Source organism: Solanum tuberosum, unplaced genomic scaffold (assembly GCF_000226075.1).
Source record: "Solanum tuberosum cultivar DM 1-3 516 R44 unplaced genomic scaffold, SolTub_3.0 scf00114, whole genome shotgun sequence".
NCBI classification, from domain to species: Eukaryota; Viridiplantae; Streptophyta; class Magnoliopsida; order Solanales; family Solanaceae; genus Solanum; species Solanum tuberosum.
In genome coordinates this window covers 1,596,880-1,622,966 of record NW_006239038.1, presented here as the reverse complement: position 1 = coordinate 1,622,966, position 26,087 = coordinate 1,596,880, and the positions used below count along the sequence as shown (strand labels likewise).

General features: G+C 31.8%; 6 protein-coding genes across 6 annotated transcripts in view; 4 read left to right on the top strand and 2 right to left on the bottom strand.

Annotated features, from left to right (window-relative positions):
- On the top strand, positions 1–3,981 carry LOC102604748 (probable leucine-rich repeat receptor-like protein kinase At2g33170). The gene is made up of 2 exons (XM_006349913.2): positions 1–2,987; positions 3,537–3,981. Exons 1-2 carry the CDS (start codon positions 44–46, stop codon positions 3,884–3,886), a joined length of 3,294 nt encoding a protein of 1,097 aa, XP_006349975.1. The 5' UTR covers positions 1–43; the 3' UTR covers positions 3,887–3,981.
- Positions 3,982–7,427: 3,446 nt separating this feature from the next.
- Positions 7,428–8,064, bottom strand: LOC107061046 (uncharacterized). Its single transcript, XM_015309744.1, has one exon. The coding sequence runs from the start codon at positions 8,003–8,005 to the stop codon at positions 7,556–7,558; it is 450 nt and encodes a 149-aa protein (XP_015165230.1). The 5' UTR covers positions 8,006–8,064; the 3' UTR covers positions 7,428–7,555.
- A 3,938-nt stretch (positions 8,065–12,002) lies between these two features.
- Positions 12,003–12,986, top strand: LOC102590109 (inositol oxygenase 4-like). Its single transcript, XM_006349877.1, has one exon. The coding sequence runs from the start codon at positions 12,020–12,022 to the stop codon at positions 12,887–12,889; it is 870 nt and encodes a 289-aa protein (XP_006349939.1). The 5' UTR covers positions 12,003–12,019; the 3' UTR covers positions 12,890–12,986.
- An 835-nt stretch (positions 12,987–13,821) lies between these two features.
- On the bottom strand, positions 13,822–14,475 carry LOC102604415 (acanthoscurrin-2-like). Its single transcript, XM_006349912.2, has one exon. The coding sequence runs from the start codon at positions 14,392–14,394 to the stop codon at positions 13,987–13,989; it is 408 nt and encodes a 135-aa protein (XP_006349974.1). The 5' UTR covers positions 14,395–14,475; the 3' UTR covers positions 13,822–13,986.
- A 2,841-nt stretch (positions 14,476–17,316) lies between these two features.
- LOC107061042 (uncharacterized) lies at positions 17,317–18,489 on the top strand. Its single transcript, XM_015309738.1, has 3 exons — positions 17,317–17,382; positions 17,924–18,043; positions 18,370–18,489. The coding sequence occupies exons 1-3, from the start codon at positions 17,317–17,319 to the stop codon at positions 18,487–18,489; spliced, it is 306 nt and encodes a 101-aa protein (XP_015165224.1).
- A 4,156-nt stretch (positions 18,490–22,645) lies between these two features.
- The window catches only part of LOC102589780 (probable voltage-gated potassium channel subunit beta), a 5,076-nt gene continuing 1,634 nt past the window's right edge, over positions 22,646–26,087 (top strand). Inside the window, 3 exon segments of the mRNA NM_001318603.1 lie at positions 22,646–23,219; positions 24,689–24,832; positions 25,640–25,804. Coding sequence (NP_001305532.1) covers positions 22,650–23,219; positions 24,689–24,832; positions 25,640–25,804 — 879 coding nt within the window. The 5' untranslated portion in view covers positions 22,646–22,649.

The following is a 26,087-nucleotide window of genomic DNA, read 5'->3' as shown; positions in this document are numbered from 1 at the left end:
TAACAGATCAAGGTTCAACTTTGGGTTATTGAGAGTTTTCGTAATGTCTGGAGTATATGACTCAAGAACTGGTCTAATTCTGATTTGGATAGTTATCTTGTTGGCTTCCGCGATGATGGTTTGTCCTGCAGAAGGATTGAATGCTGAAGGAATGTACCTGCTTGAGTTGAAAAAGAATTTAAACGATGAGTTTAACAATCTTGAAAATTGGAATCCTAGTGATGAGACGCCATGTAGATGGAAAGGTGTAAATTGCACTTCTGATTATAATCCAGTTGTGCAATCTCTTGATTTGAGTTTTATGAATCTTTCAGGCACTTTGAGTTCTAGCATTGGTGGTCTCGTAAGTTTAACCATACTTGACTTGTCTTTCAATGGATTCACGGGAGAAATTCCGAAAGAAATAGGGAACTGCTCGAAAATGCAGAGTCTTCAGCTTCATGATAATGAATTTTATGGGCAGATTCCTGATGAATTGTATAACCTTTCTCATTTGAAAGACTTGAATTTGTTCAATAACATGATATCTGGTCCTATATCAGAGGAGTTTGGGAGACTTTCTTCTTTAGTTTCTTTTGTTGCATACACCAATAATCTCACTGGTTCACTCCCTCGATCACTCGGGAAACTAAAAAAGTTGGAAACATTTCGAGTGGGGCAGAATCCGCTTTCTGGAACCTTACCTGCTGAGATTGGTGATTGCAAGAGCTTACAAGTTCTTGGTCTTGCACAAAACAATATAGGAGGAAATATACCCAAAGAGATCGGTATGCTTAGAAGATTGAAACAACTTGTACTTTGGGACAATCAACTCTCGGGCTATATCCCGAAGGAACTTGGAAACTGTACAAAACTTGAACTGCTTGCTTTATACCAGAACAACCTGGTTGGAGAAATTCCTGCTGCAATAGGTAAGCTCAAATCTCTCAAGAGGTTATACCTATACCGGAATGGATTAAACGGTACAATTCCAAGGGTCATTGGGAATCTTTCGTCAGCGATAGAGATTGACTTCTCAGAGAACTATCTAATAGGAGACATACCAATTGAGTTCAGTCAAATAAAGGGACTGATATTGTTGTATCTGTTTCATAACCAGCTCAATGGTGTGATACCTCGGGAACTTTCTAGTTTAAGAAAGTTGGAACGTCTTGATCTGTCGATTAACGACTTATATGGGTCTATTCCATTTTCATTTCAGTATCTCACTGAATTGGTTCAGTTACAGCTCTTTCAGAATTCTTTAAGTGGAACTATTCCCCAAGGTCTCGGGAACTATAGCCGACTTTGGGTTGTTGATTTTTCTAACAACTACCTCACAGGAGGAATTCCTCCGAATATTTGTAGGAATTCTAATTTGATTTGGCTTAATCTTGGTTCAAATAACTTGCATGGAGACATTCCATCTGGTGTTATTAAGTGTGACTCATTGGTACAACTTCGTCTTGACGGTAACTGGCTACAAGGGAGTTTTCCTTCTGACTTGTGCAAACTGAGTAATCTATCTGCTCTTGAATTAGGACAGAACACGTTCGGTGGTCTAATTCCTCCTGAGATTGGAAACTGTCAAAAGTTGCAAAGACTTGATCTTTCAGGCAATTATTTCACACATGAATTGCCTCAAGAGATAGGGAATCTTGAAACACTTGTGACGTTTAATGTCTCGTCTAATTTGCTGACAGGTCAAGTACCACAAGAAATTCTGAAATGCAAGGCGTTGCAACGACTTGATCTCAGTAGGAACAGCTTTAGTGGTGCTATACCTGCTGAAATTGGAAAACTAGCACAGCTTGAACGTCTTTTGGTTTCGGATAATAAGTTCTCTGGAAAGATACCAGTAGCATTGGGGAGGCTTTCTCGTTTGAACGAGCTGCAGATGGGTGGAAATTCATTTTCAGGTGAAATACCATCAGAATTGGGTGATCTTACTGGTCTACAGATCGCGATGGATCTTAGTGACAACAATCTCTCTGGTTCAATACCACCTAAGCTTGGAAATCTTATCCTACTAGAGTGTCTCAATCTCAACAATAATCATCTGAGTGGTGAAATACCAATCACATTCGGAAACTTGACGAGTCTAATGAGCTGTAACTTTTCATACAATAACCTCACTGGACCATTGCCGGATATACCACTCTTTCAGAATATGGATGTCAGCAGCTTTATTGGAAACAACGGGCTTTGTGGTGGTCGTTTAGGTGGATGTAACGAATATCCTCCGTTCAATTCTGATCCTCCAATAAAAAATGCAGGTGCTCCAAGAGGAAAGATTGTTATTGTTGTTGTGGCTGTTGGTAGTGGTGTTTCTCTTGTTTTGATTATGGTAATTTTGTATGTGATGAAGCGGAAACCAGTTGATCAGATGGTTGCATCAGTAAAAGATAAGAACGCGTCATTTCCAGCTTCGGACATATATTTCCCTCCCGAAGAGGAGTTCACTTTCCAAGACTTAGTTGAGGCTACAAACAGTTTTCATGACAGTTATGTTGTTGGAAGAGGAGCTGTTGGGACAGTATACAAAGCAGTCATGCAATCTGGACGAAAAATCGCTGTTAAAAAGCTGGCTTCTAACAGAGAGGATAATAACATAGAAAAGAGTTTCCGAGCAGAGATTTCAACTCTCGGAAAGATTAGGCATCGTAACATTGTAAAACTGTATGGCTTTTGCTATCATCAAGGTTCTAATCTGCTTCTTTACGAGTACATGGACAAAGGTAGCTTGGGTGAATTGCTTCACGGTGCATCTTGTAGCTTGGATTGGCCTCAACGCTTCATGATAGCTCTTGGGGCAGCTGAAGGACTTTCTTACTTACATCATGATTGCAAACCACAGATCATCCACCGCGATATAAAGTCCAATAATATTTTGCTCGATGAGAAGTTGGAAGCTCATGTTGGTGATTTTGGTCTTGCTAAAGTTATCGACATGCCTCAAACTAAGTCGATGTCTGCAATTGCTGGATCATATGGCTACATAGCCCCTGGTATGTACATTTCATTATTTTTTCATTAGAACTTGTGTAGTATAGCCCGTCTACTGTCTGCGAATAATGTCAAGAAACATATGCCTGTCTAGATTGCTCTAACAAGACTAATATATTTTAGGTAAGCAATGATTATAACTCTTCATCGAAAAATCTCACGTATAGTTCCTCCCATGAGCTGACTAGTGTATGTTAGTTTTCCTCACACTTTGACTAGCAAATAGTACTAGTGTTTCCTTGGTGAACGTTTTTGCTTCCTTTGTTTATACTCAACAACAACATATCCAGTGAAACCCTATAAAGTGCGATCTGGAGAGAGTAGAGTGAACACAGACCTTATACTCATACCTCGTAGAGGTAGAAAGACTGTTTCCAAAAGACCCTCGACTCAAGTGAGGTGAAGAGAACAATACAACTAGTAGAAAAAAGTGCAGAGCATACATGCAAGGAATGATATTTGAAGTAAGGGTAATACTATTTGATGAACTATTTGAAGAGAGTAAGCAGACGCGTCTACTTTGTTTAACGGTTCTGCTTTTCCCATTGCAGAATATGCTTACACCATGAAGGTAACAGAAAAATGTGATATCTATAGTTACGGAGTAGTCCTTTTGGAGTTGCTAACAGGAAGAACACCGGTGCAGCCACTCGATCAAGGAGGTGATCTTGTCACTTGTGTGAGGCATTATATTAGAGACAATTCGTTGACACCAGGGGTACTCGATATCCGATTGGATTTGACAGATAAAACTACTGTTAGTCACATGCTTACAGTCTTGAAAATTGGTCTAGTATGTACTTGTTTGTCCCCGGCTGATCGCCCTTCAATGCGCGAAGTTGTGTCAATGTTGATGGAGTCTGATGAGCAAGAAGGTAACTTCATCTTGTCTCAAAGTTGATCTCCCTATGACAGAAACATAATAACATGTTAAATGTTATGTTATGTTGCTTGGACTCTCCAAAAATGTTACAGCACCCGTGTCTGATCCTCAAAACATGCACTACTTTTGAAGGATTCGACATGTATTTGGTGACATTTTTGAAGAGTTCGAGCAACATAGGTTAAATGTATAAAAATTGCGGAGTCTGATAAGCTTTCTAGTGTTAGTTCTTGTATTGTATTCTACAGTTGAATAATAGAAATTACTACATGTTTCTCAAAATGTGAATAATATTTCACTTTGTAGAATGAGTTCAAAGGTTGATTAATGCTTACTCTGTCTGATCCTCCAAAAATGCATAGCTTTTGAAAGATCTTACATACACCGGTCATTATTTTTGAAAAATTCGAACAACATAGCTTGTAAAAATCCTGCATACGTCACTGAGTTAATTGACGAGGAAAAGTGAAGACGTCTCTCAAAATCCTATTAAACGAAGCAAGTTGGTTCTAATATTTTACATCAACAAAAGTTCTTTACTCCTCAATAGGAGTGCAAACGAGTTGGTCAAATCGAATATTAACAGGTTGAAAATAAGTTAAATAAAAATGGATAAAATATTCGATCTGCTCATATTTAATACAGATAGAAAATGAGTTAATCGATGAATAATATAGATATTCATATATCCATGGCTTTAAGAATAGTCAACTCAGACAGAATCTAAAAGTCAAAGTAAACTAGACTCCCAAAAAATAAAAAGATGTTTTATCATGTATATATATTACATATTGACACGATTGATATCTAATGAATTGAATTAAATAATTACTTGTTCTTAAACCATTTTACCAACCCTACTCCTCAATTATACTAAAGGTTATAAAAGCAATAGTTAACTAAATATACCTTTTTTTGCAATCATAAACTAGATGCCTATAACTCAGTTTTTTTTTCTAAATTGATATAGGACAAGTTACAAGTGACATAAAACTAAAATAAAGTTGTATATATCTTTGTGGAATATGGTAGCTGTTGACAGAAAGCATTTGCATGTTTTACTTATCAAGATCAATTAAAAAAAGAACTAAAATAGCTACTTTGGTGATGCATAAGTTCATAAAGTTTTTTGGCTTTAACACACTTCTTTGAAAGGTAAATTGCACAAGTTGGAAGAAGTTCGGTTCAGAGACGGGTTCAATATTTAAATTTTATAAATTCGACTTTTAGAGTTGTAAGTACTCAAAACTTATTATACTTTTAAAATTATAAGTTCAAAGATAATAATTCTTAAAATTTTGGTGGAATTTCTCATAAAAAAATACTGAATTCAGATAAATTCGTTGTCTGGTTCAATGATTGAGAAGGGATAAAAGGATAGTGTCAATTAATTAATTAATTTCCTTAATTAAATAAGATTATCATGACTTAAAAAGAAAGCACTAGGAAAGTTAATTATCAACTGGACTAATTAAATAGGACAAGTTGCAAAGCAAAAACTTTAGGAGTCTACACCATTAGAGATGCAAACAAAAATTGTTTTCTTTTTAGTTTAAGTGGAATGCATGACTATACTTTATAACTGGCAATTTGATGAAAATATGATATCATATTTTAGATAATTTAAATAAAATATTATGTTTGTAGCTTTTAAGCTAATAGAGAGAATCAAATATATATATTATTTATATATTTATCCAAAAGAAAATCTGCTTTTTGCATTGAAAGGCAATTTTAGCTCAATTAAAAAACTTGATTCATTGAGTCCCACAAAGATCCTATGCTATCATAGGGCAGTCGTTTACCTTAAAAAAATGATTTGTTTTAAAATAATTCACTCTTTAAATACTTACAAAATAGTAATTTATTTTTCTATTAGACTAGGTTGGAAGTGTAGAGACAAACTCTCAAGTTCAAAGGGTTCAAATAAAAACACAATATTTAGAGTATTAATTCAGTGATGAAATACATAAGACATGCGTGGAAATGAGGTTTGACACACAAGTTATTTTCAAGAGAGATAGTTTCAAGTATATATCATGGCTCTTTTTATAAAGAAAGTGGAGACATTGATGACGATGTCACACATCGTATTGATGCGTGTGGATGAAGAGGAGGCTTGCGACATTCGGAGTTCTGTGTGATAAAAAGGTACCACCAAAACTTAAAGGTAATTAAGTTCTACAAAGTGGTGGTTAAACCGATTTTTTTGTACAAGATGGAGTGTTGATCAACCTAGAAACTCCATGTTCAGAAGATGCAAGCTAATTCACTAATTATATTTTCTTCACTGTCACTTTTTTCTTTTCATAATACATGATAAACATTAATTTAGCAGGACTTGAATTAAACTCTAGACCTACTGATCGAAAATCAAACTCGTTTCAAATCGAATTATGACAATAGATCGATACACTTGTAAAAAATCATGCCTATACACACTTTGTTGCTATAAATTTTTTGAAAATGACAAGAGACACCACTAAAAATGGTGTTCAATTTTGGGTGATTTTTTGCCTCCCACAAGTTATATGCAAGCAAGGAAAGGAAAAAGATGGTTCATTAAGAATATTTTCCTAACCTAATTTCTTAAATGGGAAAACGCACTATCTTATCATTTTAATATTAGTGGAACCAAAAAAAATTCTTTTTTTCTTTTTTGCTAACTTTTAATTTTATAATTTTATATAGCCGTATTTCAATCTACATGTCTTAATTAACTATTTTCAGAACTATGTATATATATTTTAATTTAGTTTGAAAAGTTGGATGTGATCATTATGTCCCATCTTACACTAAAACTTAAGAAAAAGTTAGTCTAAAATTAGATACTAATTGAATTAATGGAGAGCACAAGAGATGCATGGTTGAAATAGCAGACAAATTATTTTTTTACAAAAAATCTTAGTATCATTAGACTAACAAAGTTAAAGTTGAAGTATTTAATCAACTGAGTTACTAAGATTTCTCAAATAATTAAACTCTAGAATAATATGTTTTTATTAGTGTCATAGAAACTAATTATAAAAGCTCAACTTGCTTGCACACAATTGACAAAATCATACCATGCGTGGTTATGGCGGAGGTAGAACTTTTAATAGAAAGCATCGAAACCTCAAAATATAAATAAGTAATTTAGTACACAAAAAAGTCAATAGATTTTAACATATAGTATATACCTAATAGAAAATTTTATTGATTTGCGTAGAATGTGATTTTGTAACAAAAGGGTGTCAATTGATGCCCCGACCTTTGGACAAAAGTTGGCTCCGCCACTAGTATATATCTTTTTTCACTCATCATCTAATTAAAATATATATTTTTATATGAAAATCATTTTTCAAGTAAATGACTTACATCGTATTAAATACACTCTTTAATAACATGATAAAAAGTTCTTGACGTAAATATAGTGCTTCACATGAGTTAAAAACATAAAGAGCACAAGGAACCAAAAAAAAGGATTATTCAGCATATATAAATGATGAAATGTTAGAAAAAGATTAATTTTATACATATTAAAAGACTAAGGTAATAAGTAACAAAGAAACATTGTGAATTTTGATCAAATAATTCAAGTCTACTCTTCAAAGATTTGGCATAACAACACTCATCGCAAAAAAATGCAATCTCTTACCTTTATGATAAGATGAGCAAAAAAAAAAAAAAACCTTACAAAAATCCATCTCAAATCCAAGAAAAATCTTTTTGCCAATATATTTCATCATTACTAAAATAAAAACCATCTTCTTTGACCAACCAAAAACAATGGTTTGTAGGATTGCACCTTTGAACATCTCTATTACCATGAAAAGCTTGAAATTTCCTCCTTTTTTGGTCCAACTTCATTGTACACAAGTACATAGTGTTCTTCCAAAATTTCGTTTCGACACTCCAACTAAAATCATCGCGTTCTTGGAGGGCACGTCCCCCAATGTCACCGGAGTCATCATCGGACGAGCACCACACGATCAATGGGAGAGATGAGTTGTTGGTGAAGCCATTGATAATGTGGATGTTGTAGATGTTGTTGCCAAAATAGTAGTAGTTATGATGATAAGGTTGTTGTTTTAAAGAAATGAAAGTAATGTAAGTAGCAAGGCCTAATATGAGGAGAAAAATGTTGTGTGCCTTCATGATTATTTTTTTTGTGTTTTTATTTGGTGCTATCAACTATGTAGTTGTAATATATATATTATGAATGAATGGTTATGAAAAAAATTGAAGTTGTAGTGGCTATATATAGATATAGGCAGCTAGCTACATGATTCCTTTATGCTAAAGTGGTGTACTATGAAAATGAAAATCATATTTTTCATGGTATTTGGAATAATTTTAAAAAAATATTGGTGTCAGGTTCAAATTCCAATGAATAATATTGATGGAGTTACTCGATAACTATGCTCGATCATGGGAGATGGAAGATGATTCCCCCTAGAGTTAATCGAGTAGCGCCCAAAATACGACTTTCTTCGTCTCAATTTATGTGATATAATTTGATTGGTGTAGAGTTTTAGAAATATGAGAAGACTTTGCAATGTTCCAAACTAGACTTAATAAGAGTACACTTTTGTAGATTTTTGGTCAAATAAATGGGACCCAACATGGGCAAAATGTTGATAGTGTCGTTAAATATTTGTCAAATAAGGAAATGTGTTATTCTTTCTGGAAAAAAAAAAGTGTGTCATATAAATTGGAACACAAAAAATATATGATTTCTTTTTAACTATCTATATTTTGATGGATAGAATTAACTGACACTTATACTTAGGAAGGCCGAAGATAATGATATACTCTGTGTAATTAATTAAAATGTATATAAGCTGACTCGAACATGTACACCTTACTTAAAAAAAAGTATTTGGAATTAGTTATGCTTATAGTCTTGGTTTTTTAATTTTATTAAGAAACCCCTTTAAGAAAAGTAGAATATGCGATTAGCACCTTATGGTTTTGTCACTTTGTTGTACCTTTTTTAGGCATTAATAATGGGTGAATTAGTGCATGTAAAGTGAAGTTACTTTTTTATTATTTTTAAATTCTTAAAAAATTTTAAACTAAATTCTAGAATTTTAGGTCAAACATGTTTAATTTCTGAATTTCAACTTTAGAAAAAATTTCATGATCAAACGCCCGTTAATTTCGTGTCTTTTGTTTTGTGCAATTATGGTCGTTGCTTTCATGCTTCTATTCCTAGTTATGCATTATCGACAGGCTAAAGATATAAGATAAGAATTAAAAAAAGAAAAAAGAAAAAAAAAAACAGAAAACGCCAAAATAATATCCCAAAAATTTAGGCAAATAACTAGCATAGTTAAATGTGTGCATTTTTCTGATTAGACCTTTGTGTGCTTGTACTGTGCAAAAAAACATTTAGGCAAATCGCGGCGTATTCAAAATTTTGAATTTTTTTTTTTTTTACCTATTGAATTCTGAATAAATTTAGGAATTTAGGAATATTAGATCAAAATTATTTCCGTAACTTTAACTATATCTTTGCGACTAAAGACGGATCTAGAAGATAGCTCCTTTTCGCAATTATTAATTTATAATTAATGACTTAAAAAAATAAAATCACATATTTATAAATATTTTTGAATGTTGATTCCGCCTCTGCACGCGATAAATATGAATCATGGTCAGGCACTACAATAAAGTTTCCTTTTTATCCTAAGGATCGATTAGCTACGTTTCATGACTAGTGATTGAACATTTATATTTTATATATACTAAAATCCCCACGTCTGCAATTCTTGTAACAAGCATGCTGATCCTATAATATTGTTCAAGATTTTAATAATTGGTCATCATGATATTTATGATTTTTTTTAATTTTTTGGAATTAATATACAGAGTGTTAAATGGACGGATTGTCCGACAAGTTAAAATAGATTGAGTTAATATATAAGTGGGTTAAAATTATTTGAATTGAAATGTGTTGTACTGAAATGAGCTAAAAAAATGAGTCATAAACCCATCCCTCTGATTTTTACTAAATTTTAATTTCTTTGTTTGAATTTGTATGATTCTTTGGCACCTAATATATATATTATTTATTGTGGTTATAATTTATATATAATATTGTTGAATAAATGATTCAAACAAAAAGAAGAGAAAAGTTACTGCAGTTTCTTTTAGTGTTTTTACTGCACTTTGACTTAGTCTAGGATAGTTGTTATTTGGTCCTTAAGTTTCTTTTTTTAGTTGAAAGCACTACTGAGTTAGTGCCCTTTTAATTCTGCATTTTAGTTGAGTTGTAAGCCTATTTAAAAGGCATCATCATTGATGCTGAAGGATATATGAAAACAGAAGCTTACAGCTTATAGTTAAAGACTGCCTGCTAGTTATTTTTTTTCCTTCCAATATTTTGGTTCTTGTGTGAGCTTGAGGTCTGTGTTCTCCAACAAATATTTCAAATAAAATGTCTTTTTGAAAATATTTTGATAAGATTTCTCATGAATTAATTTGTGCTATATACTATTTCAATTTTTGATGGACTGAAATGAATTGTACTAAAATGAACTGAGTTTCAACATCTATTAATCTTACTAATTCATTTTCAGACTGCATAAGACTCATTAAGGAGAAGTGCTTCCAATCGTTTTTTTTTTCTTTTTCAAGGTTCGAATTGAAACCTCCAAAAGGATCATATCCATCCAACCACACTCATTTATGATTATTTTATGCTATCATTAAACAAAGTTTCCAGTCCCCACATTTGATCTTGGACAATTCTCATGACCTCATGGAAATTAACATTTTAGATTGAATTAGATCTGACATACATTTTTTTTATTGATAATATCAGAGTCTAATCAATCTCAATTTTTCATTTACTTTATATCGAGCCAGCTCTATATTATATAATCTATGCTCCAGTTGGCAGGTCTAAACATTCAGAAAAATATAAATAAGCTCCCGAATTTGGTCATTTGAGGTAAAAAAATAAAATCTTTTTATATGATCTTCGACAATTTTATCGATTGGCATAAAGAAATAAATATATAGATTAGGTTCTATCATGGAGGGCAAAATTCTGTTATGTGAAAGTAACCATACATAATGATGGAGGAATTTCTATCTTATATTATCTGAAATCATACTCTTCAATGACTTTAAGCTTTATCTATTATAGTGCTGACCCTAGAAATGATCATGTACAATAAGTGGTGCAATATGATTTTTCAAGAATTGCAAAAATCTAAAACAAAAAGAAAGTATAGGTGTCGAAATATTCAGATAAAGATGAAATCCACGTCAAGTCTCGTTACAAAATTATGAAGCCTCATATAAGACATCGAATTACCAAAAGAGAAGGGTTACCAAAAATTAAAAGTAAAAATGGACCAATTAAGATAATGGATTATATTAGAGAGGACTATTCTTATCAAAATAATAGCTGACAAATGTGCTAAAAGGGCATGTTACATTAAAAATAATGTCCCTTTTGAAAATTTTAAATTTCTTTTTTTAATTGTCCTAAAACAGAAAAAAAAAACAATTATTTTATTTGCATAAAATATTGCTCTGCTGGTAATGACTCACTAGGGCATTTTTAAAATGATTTTTCATATATTTAAGGCATATTAATAAAAATATTGACAATTTGTTATATTAGGAGGATAGATAGTTAGAAACTAAACACCTATTTGCATGGGCAAATCCACATCCCCAAACCTCAAACTATATTTTGTTCTTATCCTCTAGTATAATCTATTATCCAAACATTTGTGAAGTTGATAATAATAAACATAATAAATAAAAATAGAATTATTATAACAAAAAAATGGGAGGTGAAAATAATATCTAGTTAGAGATTTTTAAGGAATGACTTTAATTACCAACACTTATAAATACTTGTACTTTTTACATTTTACCTAACTATCCCATCAAATAACTTCCCTCCTTTTCTTTAGATTAACCAAAAAAAATTTAAAAAAATTATCGTATTTGCTATCTTAATTATCCTATCCTATCCCTCTTTGCTTTGCTTTAATTACTTTCAATTATTCTCAAATTTGAGATTTGTGTTCTTTGTTGTAGTTTTATTTGTAACAATATCGTGAGTAAAAAGGTCCAGTTGACAATCTGAGCACAGGCCTCCCAGATCGTTCCGTCTTTCCTCTATTCCTTTTTTTTTAATCACTAAAAATGACTATCCAACTAGAGGGAAAAAAAATCCAAGACCAAGACCAATTCATGGTGCCTCAAACAAATGCATTTGGACATAATTTTAGGGACTACAACAATGCACAAAGTGAAAGGCAAAAAGGGGTAGAAAAATTCTACAAAACACAACATATAAATCAAACATATGATTTTGTGAAGAAAATGAGAGAAGATTATACAAAATTAGACAAAGCAAAAATGAGCATATGGGAATGTTGTGAATTACTAAATGATGTTGTTGATGATAGTGATCCTGATTTAGATGAACCACAAATTCAACATTTATTACAGAGTGCTGAGGCAATTAGAAAAGATTATCCTAATGAAGATTGGTTACATTTAACAGCCTTAATTCATGATTTAGGCAAAATATTAGTTTTACCTAAGTTTGGTGGTTTACCTCAATGGGCTGTTGTTGGTGACACATTCCCTTTAGGATGTTCATTTGATGAATCAAATATTCACCATAAATATTTTAAAGAAAATCAAGATTTTAACAACTCAATTTACAACACAAAAAATGGAATATATAATGATTTTATTGGACTAGAAAATGTCATGATGTCATGGGGTCATGATGATTATATGTATATGGTTGCTAAAGAAAATGGTACAACATTACCATCAGCTGGACTTTTTATTATAAGGTATCATTCATTTTATCCATTGCATAAAAATGGAGCTTATAAACATTTGATGAATGATGAAGATGAAGAAAATTTGAAGTGGCTTCATGTTTTTAATAAATATGATTTGTATAGTAAAAGCAAAGTTCATGTTAATGTGGAAGAGGTAAAACCTTATTATATGTCTTTAATTGAGAAATATTTTCCAGCAAAGCTAAGGTGGTGAAAAGGAGGTGATATATGAAGTTATGAACAAATTATATTGTAAATATAATTTGTGAGATGTGGATTAAGTTGTATAATAGATAGTTTGTAATATTGAAGTAATAATAATAATAATTAAGGAGTGTTTAATAGTCTCTTATGGGAATGGAATGGGAAAATTACTATATAATAATACCCATTCTTTTCCTAAGAGATTGAATATGTACATAATACATGATATTAATAAAATGATATATAATAGTTATTTATTACATAATATGTGTGACTCATCTCTTGTTATTTATCTTTCATGTTTTTAGGATATTATTTTGGCTTAATACTTTTGCATCCTAAATTTGTCAAATAATTTCATTCAGATACTGAACTACAGTTTGTTTCAATTGAACAACTGAACAAATGAAGTGTTTTTTTATTAGAAACTTTTTTTAAAAAAAAAAATTGTATGTATTCTCATGTGTCCAGTGTTTATATCAGGTAGTTAAGTTAATTACACAAAAAAATTCATCTCATTTTGTGATACACACATCATCCTCAATCAGAAAACGCATAGAATTTTATTGCTTATTGAGGCAAATGGTATAATAAAAAAAGGTGATATTTTTAAGTGCTTAACTTATTTACATAATAAGCCATCTTTGAAAACACATGCAAGAAAATCCAAAAGTTGATGCAAAAATATTTAAATAAAGGAAAAAGGTTCAAATATATTATTGAACTTTGAGAAAAGAACTCATTAATTCCATCCGTTAAAGGTTGCTTCATGAATTAATTAAAGATTTGAAAATTAAACTAGAAAGGAGGAATTAATTCTTGGAAAAAAAGTTCTTCATACATTAGAAACAAGTTAAACCAACAAGCCCAATGAAATTGGGAACATAAACATAACCTAAACAAACTATACTATTATATCCTTATTACACATTAACTTGGGAACAAAATACTAGATAACACAATGATCTAGGAAATAATAGTAATACTAACACTTTTAATTAAAAACATAAAATTTAAATACTAGACACTTGAAACAACACAAGAACTAGGAGAACATGCATGCAATAACAAAATAAAATATTAACCAACACTATATAGTAAAACACTTCAAGGAATAATAACTCCCACACCTTTATAACCACCAATTCCACCACCAACACCTAGTCCACCACCACCAACACCTCCGGCACCGCCAATGCCACCGCCAATCCCTTTAAACCCGGCACCACCAAGACCGCCACCGACTCCACCAACACCACCGGCGGCACCACCAACGCCGCCTACGGCACCGCCAAGTATTGGCAAAACCCCACCTACTCCACCAATTCCGGAACAACCCCCTATGCCACCATATGTTATAAAATTTTTCTTGTCATTAAGTCCTCCAATTTTGCTTGGTGTTGGAGAATTAGTACTTAAAGTCTTAGTGTTTACATTTTGAACCTCAGGAATATTTCTTGCTGTGGCATGGACTAGTACTAGTGCAAACATGAATATTATGGACCAATTTGCCATTTTGTTTACTCCAAAAACTTATGTTTCTCTCTATTTTTTCTATCTCCTTGCACACAAAAACAAACAAATAAAAACAGACTAAGGTTGGTGAATTGTGGTATGTAAGAAATTGTGACAAGAGGTCTATTTAAAGATACATTTGAGGGACAATTGAGTAATTATGGAAAAGGCAATAAATATAGTACGTCTCCTCCCTCCTTCGATCCAATTCAAAGATTAATATTCTTTTCGTTTCAAAATAATTGAATTGTTGAGACATTTTTCATATTTCAGTTTACTCAACTTAATTGTTCAATCTTCAAGACTACTTTTAGAATATTCTTCCAATTTTACCCTTCATTTGAATTTTCTATGTGATGAGTTGAAGAAACTTTAATTGCTTTGAATTATTCTAAAGATTACTTTGACAATAATTAATAAGGGGAAAAATGGAAAGTAATGTCTAATTTACTTTTCTTAAAGGATGTGAAACACCTCAACAATTCAATTATTTTGAAATGGAAAGAATATACTAGTACTACAAGATGTTTTTTCCCACCGAAAGAAAATTTGTGTTATAGAACATGATTTTCCCACTCATTTCCGTTGAACCAACTCGCTAAAAAAAGGCAAACATATTCTCACTGAAATACCAAAAAACTCTCTATTTTTCTGTGTAAAAATAGTAGTACTTTTTCTTTTCTTACCAATTCAATCAGAATATTTCTGAAATTAACAACCAAATATTTTTCAGTGAAAAATTCAATGGGAAAGTAATTTTTAGTAGTGATAGTTTTGGTAAAATGAATTTGTTTACAAGTATTTGATATATTTATAAAAATAAAAAAACAATTTATTATTTCATTTATTTCAATTTATGTAGTAAAATTTGAATTGAACAGAGTTCAAAAAATCGATACCGAAGATATGCATATATCCTCTCCTCGCCGAGGTATAGTATATTCTCTCCGTCTAACAATAGTTTCACACTATATTATTTTAGAATGTTCCAACAAAACTTGTCCACTTTATGAAATCAATGGATAATTTTACACTTAGTTCCTAATTTACCTAATTACCTTTATCATTAATCATAGTCATTTCCCTATTACAATTTTCAAGACATTGTATTTATTACTCTCTCTATTCCTAAGTACTTGTCCACTTTTGAATTGAGACCACATATTAAGAAAACAATGATTGACATAGTAAGTTTACCATTTTACCTCTATTAATTATGAAGTGGATGAATTAAAAACTTAAAATTTTCAAAAAAATTTACCTTTTTAAAAGTAATTAATTGAGGTATAATAGGTAAATTTTTTTGTCTTTTCTTGATTTATCAAAATGAACAAGTAATTAGGAACAACTAAAAAATGAAAAGTGAACAAATAATTAGGGACATAGAAAATATATTCAAAGAATGATATAATAAAATTATTTTTTTATTTATAGTTTCTTAAGTGTGCAAAATCAACCGTGAATGAGTATAGTTGGACAGAAAGAGTAAAAGTTGAGCATCAAATTAAAACTCAACCATATACAACATCTCGAGAGTAGCATTATAGAGTATAGTCAGAGTTAGGTGAAGGAAAAGAATAGATCATTAATGTTTTTGTAAATGTCAACTCATTAATAAATAAATAAAAATCAAATTCCATAGTATTTATTGTGTTTATAATTATTATATCACGCAATTCAAGCTGGCCATGCAACTTCATGCATACTGTTTCCTCAACACTTGTAACAATTGTAGATGAAATTAATTAGTCATGCATTTTCTCTATTTTACATTCCCTATACACAATTTCTATTAGAGATATTACTCTTTTTGGGATCAATAAAAGGAGAATATATCCAAAGTTTCATATAAATAATTATCAGTATAGGAAATTTAATGATTCGATTAATTTAAATTTATTCGCGTAAAGCCTAGGTAAGAGAAATCATTCCTTACCATAGATTTCTTTGAGGAATAAATTTTCATACAAATTAAACAATTATGAAAATTTGAGAAAAAACTTTGAGGAGAGAAATGAATTAGTTGGACGTATACCTAGGGAACCTCAATTATATTGATGAAGTCACTATGATATATATATGTTGGGACCAATATTAATGAAACAGAAAATATTCAAGTCTTTGTTAGTCAGTACGTTGAGTTGATCTATTGAAGATAAATGCATTAAAAATAAATTTGGTGACACCTTCTGTTGTTGAGAAATGATAGGGGTTGTTCGGATGATAAGCATTATCTATTTTCAATTCTGAAGTTATACGTTCAAGTCATCAAATGAATGAAAAGATAGAATCCTGAATTTATACGTTCGAGTCATCAAGTGAACGAAAAGATAGAATCCTAAAGTTATACGTTCGAGTAATCAAGTGAACGAAAAGGTAGAAACAGCGGCCTAGGAGGGACAAAAAATTTGAAATGAAGCTTTGCTAATAAGCATCAATTAAAAATCATTTAATTGCACGATTTATTCTTTAAATTGTCTGTCCATATTTTTAGCCTTGTCTAAATTGGTCTTTTCTGTCAAGCCCATCCCATTTTTAACATATTCCTTGAGAATTTAGAAGGTTAAATTTGTGTTTAGGGAAATTGTTAAATTGTGATGATAAAAAAACATGTTTCTTCAAGTTAATTAATTAGCATGATTAGTTCTTAACCATGGATTTTTTTTTCTCCATTATAGCAACAAAAACCTCAAAAAGAGACACGTGTATGCATGATTTGCTTCCACACTTGCAACATACAACTACTAGCAATAACATAGGAAAGAAAACAAAAACAAGAAAAGGGAAAACTTTTAATCAAAGATTATTATTATAATTATCTTAAGAGAAATAAATTAAATAGCAAATCAAGAAGAAAAAGAAATGGCTCATTTAAAAGTAATTATAGCCAAAATGTCCAATTGTATTTCTACTAGATTCATGATGGTGCCTGCAGGAAATGTATTGATCTATAGAGACTTTGTTAGTGCCACAAGACCTTCTCAAAAAGTGAGTTTTAATTTGTTTATTTCATCTTAGTGTCTGAGTCAGTTTATGCGCACATAGATTGATTTTCCACCAACATGAATATAAATATCGAGTAACTCAATCGATCAAAACCTGAACACAGTTAGAAAATATATATCATTGAGTATATTTGTATGCCTCCACTAAAATTTGAACCTGAAATGCTCATTTTTCTTCTTGAATATATTGCATTAATCATGTTTATATATATACATAAATATTTGAGTTTTAATTTGTTAATTTTATCTTTTTTAATAATCATAGTGTCTGAGTCTGAGTCAGCTTATGCACACATTGATTGAATCCTACGAACATAAATATGTATCGAGTAACTCTGTTCACTAAGACTTGAACAGATAATTAAAAAATATCATATGGTATATTATTTGTATACCTTTACTGAAATTTGAACCTGGAACACTCATTTTTCTTCTTGAATATTACATTAATAATGTTTTTGTTTTGTATATACACAGAAATATTTTCTTGTTTTTGGTTTAAATTTTGAATTTTTTTAATGAAGATTGATAAAGAGACATGTCAAAAGATAATAGAAGCAGCAGAAGCAGTGAAAGAAGGAGCTAAAGAAGTGAAAAGTGTGGGAGAATATGTCAAAAAAACTGTTTCTGATAGTGCTGGAAATGTAAGCCTTTTTTCACCTATTTATATAGCTACGAAATTTATCGTTAATCTCCAAATCTCGTATCTGTATCGATGAACGTCAGAACGATGAAATTTATCGTTAATTTCCAAATCTCGTATTTGTATCGATGAACGTCAGAACAAAACCTGTTTTGTCACTATATAACATATATTGATATATACCTAACATGATTTTTTTTAAAAATAATTCGTTAATAATAAACTTAATTAGTGACGAATTGATTATTTATTGTTTAGCGACAAAAGTTGTTCAGGTTAATTCTTATTTTATTTTATTATTTCATTAATGTTATGTTGATTAATTAGGTGATATCAGAGGTGGCAAAAGCAGCACTAGATAAGGCAACTGAAAAGGAAGAAAAAGGTGCATGGGATAAAGTCAAAGACACTGCAAATGACATCAAGAATAAAGTAGTTGGCAAGTGACTTAATTAATTAGCCTTAATTACATCGAATTTAAGTTTTATACATCGTCAATATAAGAATTTATCTCAAAGTGTAATTTAATTAATTATAATAAGTTAACGTCCGATGCTCCGATCTAGTTCACATTATTATATCATACAAGGAATTACATGTTATTGTAGGTCATTTAGTTGATGGTATAAAACTTCTTTATATATTCCCGTTAAGCCACCATCAAATAAAAATCATAGCTAATAGAAATTTGTGATTATCCGTTGTGAAATAGAACTAGCGAGAAATTATGTTGTTTAGTTACAAAATTTGTCCATTGCTAATATCTTTTTTTGTAAGTAGTGATCAATTACTTCTTAAGTTTCTCTTTCATACCTAGTGAGGTACTAAGGATAAGAAATGCCTCTTGGCTTGGCTTGGCCTGACTTCGTTAAATTGGATTAAAGTTCAATTAAGTTCAGTTCGATTCAGTATTGTAAAAAAGTTTGATACGGCTCGACTCAAACTTTGTTTGACAATGGAATAGACTAAAGTCGAACTCAATTCAACTCGACTCAACCCACAAGTGTATGTATGGGATAGTGAAGTGCTCGTTGGCCTGCTTCTATTTTTCGAGATGTAATCCAAACAGGTTCAAGTGCATCATTAATAATAGAGGCAAAAATGGATGAATGGGCTTAGGATGGATTAGAAATTGGGCTTCATAATTATCAAGACCAGGCCCATGGATTAGTTTTCCTTGTCCAAGTCCAAATGGAGGATGGATGGGCCAGGAGCCAAGCCCAAGTACTGTATTTAGTTTTTTTTCTTTTCAAAAGTTAATTGTCATTAAATAAAGAAAGTAAGAAAAAATGTATTTATACTAGCATAATTATTTTGATTTTGTTTAAGAAAAAAGCCAAATAGTTTAGATGATATCAAAACACAAACACAAGCAAAAAAACAATTGGTACTTTGTATCCAAGCCTCAGCTATAAAAAAGAAACCCTATGTCATTTGGTTATATAAGATAAGGCATAAAATTTACAAATAATCACTTTTCAATCTTTGTAATTATAAATAGTCATTATCCTAAAATTTGAAACTCAATGATAACAATTATTTTTCAAAGACAAGACGAAAAAAAAATTCCAATAAACGTAATTTCCACAAGGAATTAGAAGGTTATCCAAATAAGAAATTTAAAATTGATTTATACCTATATTTGGTTATGGATATCCATGCTTAAGTGTTGAAATTAAGAAACAAGTTAAATGTATTTGCAACATCTCCTTTGTTTGTAACTAATACTCTTAAAAGAGATGCTGATGGAACTGTTTCATACAGATGAATGATCTTTAATCATTATAAGTAAAATTCTTCTATTATTAAAAAAAAAAAACCTTATTTTGAATAGAAGACATATTAATTGCACAATGGAATAAAAATGAAAGAAATAATAGGAGTGGAAACAAACAAATGAATGGACTATGTGATTATGTTGCTACCAAAAGAAGAACAAAAATTTGAAGGGTCAGAAACCTTGTACTTCATACTGTCATAGTAATAAACTAAAAAAAGAATAAAAATAAAAGATTCACCAACCTTAAATCTCATAAATATGCTAAATATTTCCCCCACTTCAATGCATGTCACAATTACCTATGGCACAAGAGCCAAGTACACTACCATCCGTCTCAAATTATTTATCGTGATTTTTAAAAGTTATTACTCTTTTCGTTTAATTTTACTTGTCATTATTTGACTTGACACACTCATTAAGAAAACAATTGTTGATATATGTATTTTACCACAATATTTTTACTAAAAAATTTGTGTTTTCTTGATATGTTAAAAGTGACAAGTAAAAATGAAAATTTATTTTAAGAATAAGTGACAAGTAAAAATGAACGGAGGGAGTATCTTAATTATTGTGTATATTTTAAAAATTATACACAATCTATCGTTTTGATTCGCTTCGATTTGATCAATTTTAAACCAAATCATGAACATTCTTATATCCAATCTTCGATAGATTGAGTTATCTGATATTTATGTGTGCACGTAAGCTAACATAAACACCATAATTATATTTTTTTATTTGTTAAAGTGCATCATATCACAATAAATGTGTGCACACAAGTGGCTTGAACACCATAATTATATTTTTTTGGGCTAACCCATCGGTGGCCCCCTAAACTTGGCACGATTTTTCACTTAGACACCTTAACTAGGCTTTGTTCATTTTAGACACCTCATGTCAGGCTCCGTTGTGTCATTTTGACACTTTTTTCACTAGCACATGTTGACTTCAAGTGCGTGTTAACCAAGCGCGTCCATGTGGATTAGATGCCCAATTATATCATGCCAACTCATTAAAAGACTATCATATTAAAGAGGAAAAATAAGAATTAAAATACATGACAAAGTAACCAATGAATAAATGACATGTGGTCTTTTTATCCCAAAAAATTAAATTAAATATTTGACAAATTTAAAGAAAAATGCAACCCCCACAACATCCCTAGTCATCTTCTCCATTCATCTTCTCCATTGTATTACTCCATTTTTATTATTTTTGAGCTTTATTCTTTCTGTCATAAACCCACACCCACACAATCTACTCTATCATATTCCTTCATTTTCATTACCTTTTCCGTCACACCCATAACCACACAGCCATCTTCCCCGTTTTATTCCTCTTTTTCATGATTTTTTTTTGCCATATTCCCCATTCATTGCACCCTCCCTTAGGGCTAAAAGGTGCAAATGTATAACAACAATGGTTCATATTTTAAAGATTGCGTCTCTTTTTCTTTAATTTTGTGATATTTGCAGTTTAATTAGGGCTCAAGGTTAGTGAGATTAACATTTACATAGTAAAAATTGAGATTTTTTGGCTCCTATTTTAGGATTATTGTGGGTGAACTTTACATGATTTAGGGTGTTGTTGATATGAGTTCGATTTCTTGTTTCTTTTTGGGTCTATCTGAGTTTGTAGTGCGAAATTTAAATTGAAATTATTATAACAAAAAAATTAACCTCCATTGAAGTACTTTAAGCTTTGAGAAATAATGGGAGAGATAATGGCAATAAAATGGGAAAGAAGAAGAGAAAAAATAAAATAAAATAGACTAAATAAGTCCCTCACGCGTCAATAGCGAGTGTATAACACTCACTTTGCCATGTCAGCTGAAAGTGTCAAAATGACACAACGGAGCCTGACATGAGGTGTCTAAAATGAACAAAGCCTAGTTAAGGTGTCTAAGTGAAAGATCGTGCCAAGTTTAGGGGGCCACCGATGGGTTAGGCCTATTTTTTTTAATTATTAAAGTGCATCACATCACAAAAAATTGTACACACAAGGTGATTCAAACACCATAATTATATTTTTTTTTTATTATTAAAATACATCGTATCACAACAAATATGTACACACAAATTGATCCGAACAACATAATTATATTTTTTCATTATTAAAGTGCATCCCATCACAACAAATGTATACACACAAGCTTACCTGACCACCACAATTATAATTTTTTTTTATTTTAAGTGTGTCACATCACGACAAATGTATGTGTAGACATAAGCTGATCCAAACACCATAATTATGATTTTCTATTATCAAAGTGCATCATATCACAATAAATATGTACGCTCAAACTGATTTGAACACCACGATTATAATTTCTTATTATCAAAATGCATCAAATCACAACAACAATAAGCATGTATACACAAACTGATTCAAACATCACGATCATAATTTCCTAATTAAGGTGCATCACATCATAACAATTTTATGCATACAACTACACAAGCTAACTCGAACACCACCATTATATTTTTTTATTATTAAAATGCATCAAATCACAACAACAATAGACATGTATACACAAGTTTATTCGAACATTACGATCATAATTTTCTAATTAAAGTGCATCACATCAGAACAAATATATGCACACAACTACACAAGCTAACTCGAACACCACATATAACATCACATCACAACATATGTCAGTGCTTAGATCAATAGTTCACTGTCAGTCCCAACAACTTATTATGCCAAGTGGAAACAGCTAATCTACACACCAAAACCACTTCAACTCCATCACAAATTCTTTTATTCCTCTTAAAAAACCAATCTTTTTCCCCTTTTCTTGATTCTTGATCTCCCTCAAAAAATGCAAATGCAATACAAGAATTTAGGCAGATCAGGCCTAAAGGTATCCCAGCTTTCTTATGGAGCATGGGTTACCTTTGGAAATCAACTTGATGTCAAAGAAGCAAAAACCCTTTTACAATGTTGTCGTGACCATGGTGTCAATTTCTTTGACAATGCTGAGGTTTATGCTAATGGCAGAGCAGAAGAAATCATGGGTCAAGCGATTCGTGAACTTGGGTGGAAAAGATCAGACATTGTTGTGTCTACAAAGATTTTTTGGGGTGGTTCTGGTCCAAATGATAAAGGGCTTTCAAGAAAACATATAATTGAAGGAACAAAAGCTTCATTGAAGAGACTTGATATGGATTATGTAGATCTGATCTATTGTCATAGGCCTGATACAAGTACACCTATTGAAGAAACTGTTAGAGCTATGAACTATGTGATTGATAAAGGGTGGGCTTTTTATTGGGGTACAAGTGAATGGTCAGCTCAGCAAATTACTGAAGCATGGGGGGTTGCTCAAAGATTGGATCTTGTTGGTCCTATTGTTGAGCAGCCTGAGTATAACTTGTTGTCTAGGCATAAGGTAATTTTTTGGACTCTGGTTCTTGGATTTGGATTGCTTCTAGTTTATATTATGGTTTATTGTTGTTTATGTTTTAGTATGATGATATGAAATGAGATTAGAATGAAGAAATGGGATTCATACAGCCTGGGGCTGAGGCATAACTATTGTTGTTGTTGTGTTATGGTTTGTTGTAGTTTTTAAGTATGATGATGATGATATGAAATGAGCTTAAATGAAGAAGACGGATTCATATAGCTGATCTCAACTTATTTGAGACTGAGGCATAGCTATTGTGTTATGGTTTCTTGTTGTTTTTAGTATGACGATGATATGAAATGAGCTTAAATGAAGAAGTGGCGTTCAGATAGCCGATCCCAACTTATGTGGGGTGGAAGCATAGTTGTTGTTGTTGTGTTATGGTTTGTTGTTGTTCTTTAGTATGATGATGATATGAAATAAGTTAAAAATGAAGAACTTAGATTCATACAGCTGATCCCAACTTGTTTGGGGATGATGCATAATTGTTGTTGTTGTATTATGGTTTGTTGTTTTTTAGAATGATGATGATATAAGATGAGCTTAAATGAAGAGATGGGATTCATACAGGCGACCCCAACTTGTTTGGGAATCACCACGCTTGTTGATTAATGTAAAAGCGATTTGTCAACAGTTCCCAATATAGTACCTTCGTGTATTGTGCTGGTTTTGAGAACCGAAATTTGACTAGATGCCTTAGTTGAGCAAATGCTGTGACAGTAGCTTTTGTTTTCTTAATATGGTTAGTATGGATTCCTTAATTCCAAGAGTAGTAGAATATTCAGATGTTCAACTAGATAGAAGATTAATCTTTCATTTCATATAAATTGCTGAATGAATGTACAGGCTAGATCTGGGACATATTAGAAATCAAATAGCCAGACAAGTGAAATGAAAAAAGGTGGAGGTAGTGGGATGTTTGAGGTAAAAGTTAAAACAAGAAATATTTCCTGGCATCCTCTAGGGTCTCTTTACGGTTAAACCTTTCAGTGCAAAACTGCATTCTTTTACAGCTGTACATAAAGTTACTGTTGTGAAAACTTCAGTGGAGAATTTTCAGGGTGTTGCAAGTCTAATATTGCTATTCGTATGTGGCAAAAATCCATCGCCTTTCAATCTTTCATCGAACATGTTAACTGTAGAAATTTCTTTGAAGGAGTTCTCCAACTCTGAGTATGGTGTAGGACAGTAGGAGGTCCAATGTTGTCCATTTTTTCTTCTTCCTCGTGATCTGTTATTGATTTAGGCTGTTTTCGTTGAGTGATTCAACATGGCTGGCTGCTAGAATTTGGCTGATTGCCATTTTATTTGCTGACATGAATTCATTACCTGAACTTGTCAGATTTTAGTGCATTTGGCCTCCGCTTGTAGCTCCAGTGTCATTATCTATCTTTGTAACTTGTCATGTGTCTTTTCTCTAACAATACATGGACCTCACTGAATGGTTGCAGGTCGAATCTGAGTACCTCCCTCTGTATAGCAACTATGGAATTGGTCTTACCACATGGAGTCCTCTAGCTTCAGGCGTTCTGACTGGAAAATATACCTCAGGGAACATTCCACCAGACAGTCGATTTTCACTGGAAAATTACAAGGTAGAACCCTCAAAGTTTTACAAGAAAATCCGTTTGTTTGAAACTGTACTTGTCCACTCCTATTGGCTTTTAAAGCAATGCTGCTCTTATATTTATGTGTGATCTTTGTTAATTCTTAGTTCACAGCTTCCTAATTTTTAATTTTTTAAATTGGTAATGTTACAGTTTCCTAAATAATTATATGGTAAATTTCTTTGAGCAGCTCATTGAGTAGTCAGCTGGTAAAAGTTTCTCTAAATTTAAGAACATTCGGTGATCTTTCAAGCAATTAGTTCTTGTGATTTTTAACCAATATCTTCGTTCATTGAAACCAGATGGTTTATGTCTGCCAAAATGAACTTTTCCCTTCCCTTGGACAAGCAGATAGTTCTTTCTTCTTAGTGTTTGTGAGCGGATGTCCTAGACCTGTTTCTTAATAATTCTAGTCTAGAACATCAAAAGAAATTTAACATTTTCTCATGTGCTTAAACCTAGAACTATGAGACAAAAGTCATCTGAGCCTTTAGATAACAAGAAATGGAAGTGCTATTAGCAGGTGGCTTCAGAATTCTTTTATTGTTCCTTATGAGTTGTGCTCATATGTTAGAAAAGGCTCAAGTTTTTTTGAGTTGCTTTCAAATTGAGGAACCAAATGTCCAATAGTCGAAAGTGAAAGTTTTCCATGTAAGTATATGATTAGATATATGTGTGGGCATAACCAAACTTCACGTATCAATGTGTACGCATATGCATACTTTGTTATTTTCACTCTCTTTCTTAATCTTACTCCTATTGAAGAAACTTGACTAGTAATCTTATGCATTGCAGAATCTCGCCAGCAGATCTTTGGTGGATGATGTGCTGAGGAAAGTAAATGGATTGAAACCAATTGCTGAGGAACTAGGTGTACCTCTGCCTCAACTGGCAATTGCCTGGTGTGCTGCAAATCCTAATGTCTCATCTGTTATTACTGGTGCCACCAAAGAGTATCAGGTCCGTTAGTTTTTCCCTTAATTCATTTCATGAGCTTTCCCTTTCAGACGATGATTCTTTTCTTCAGTGTTAGCTCTCACTTCAATAATTGATATCAATCTCGATTGGTTGGGATTTCAGTTTTGCCTGTATTATTTCTGTTTTTAAAGCATGCATTCATGGAGTTTCTCGTTCTTTTTAAATAAACATGTTTTTTTATACCTTTCTGAGCCTACTTTCATAGTTTTTCTGTGTGTTCATTAACTGTATTCAGTCCTCATAACCCCACCCCCACCCCCACTCC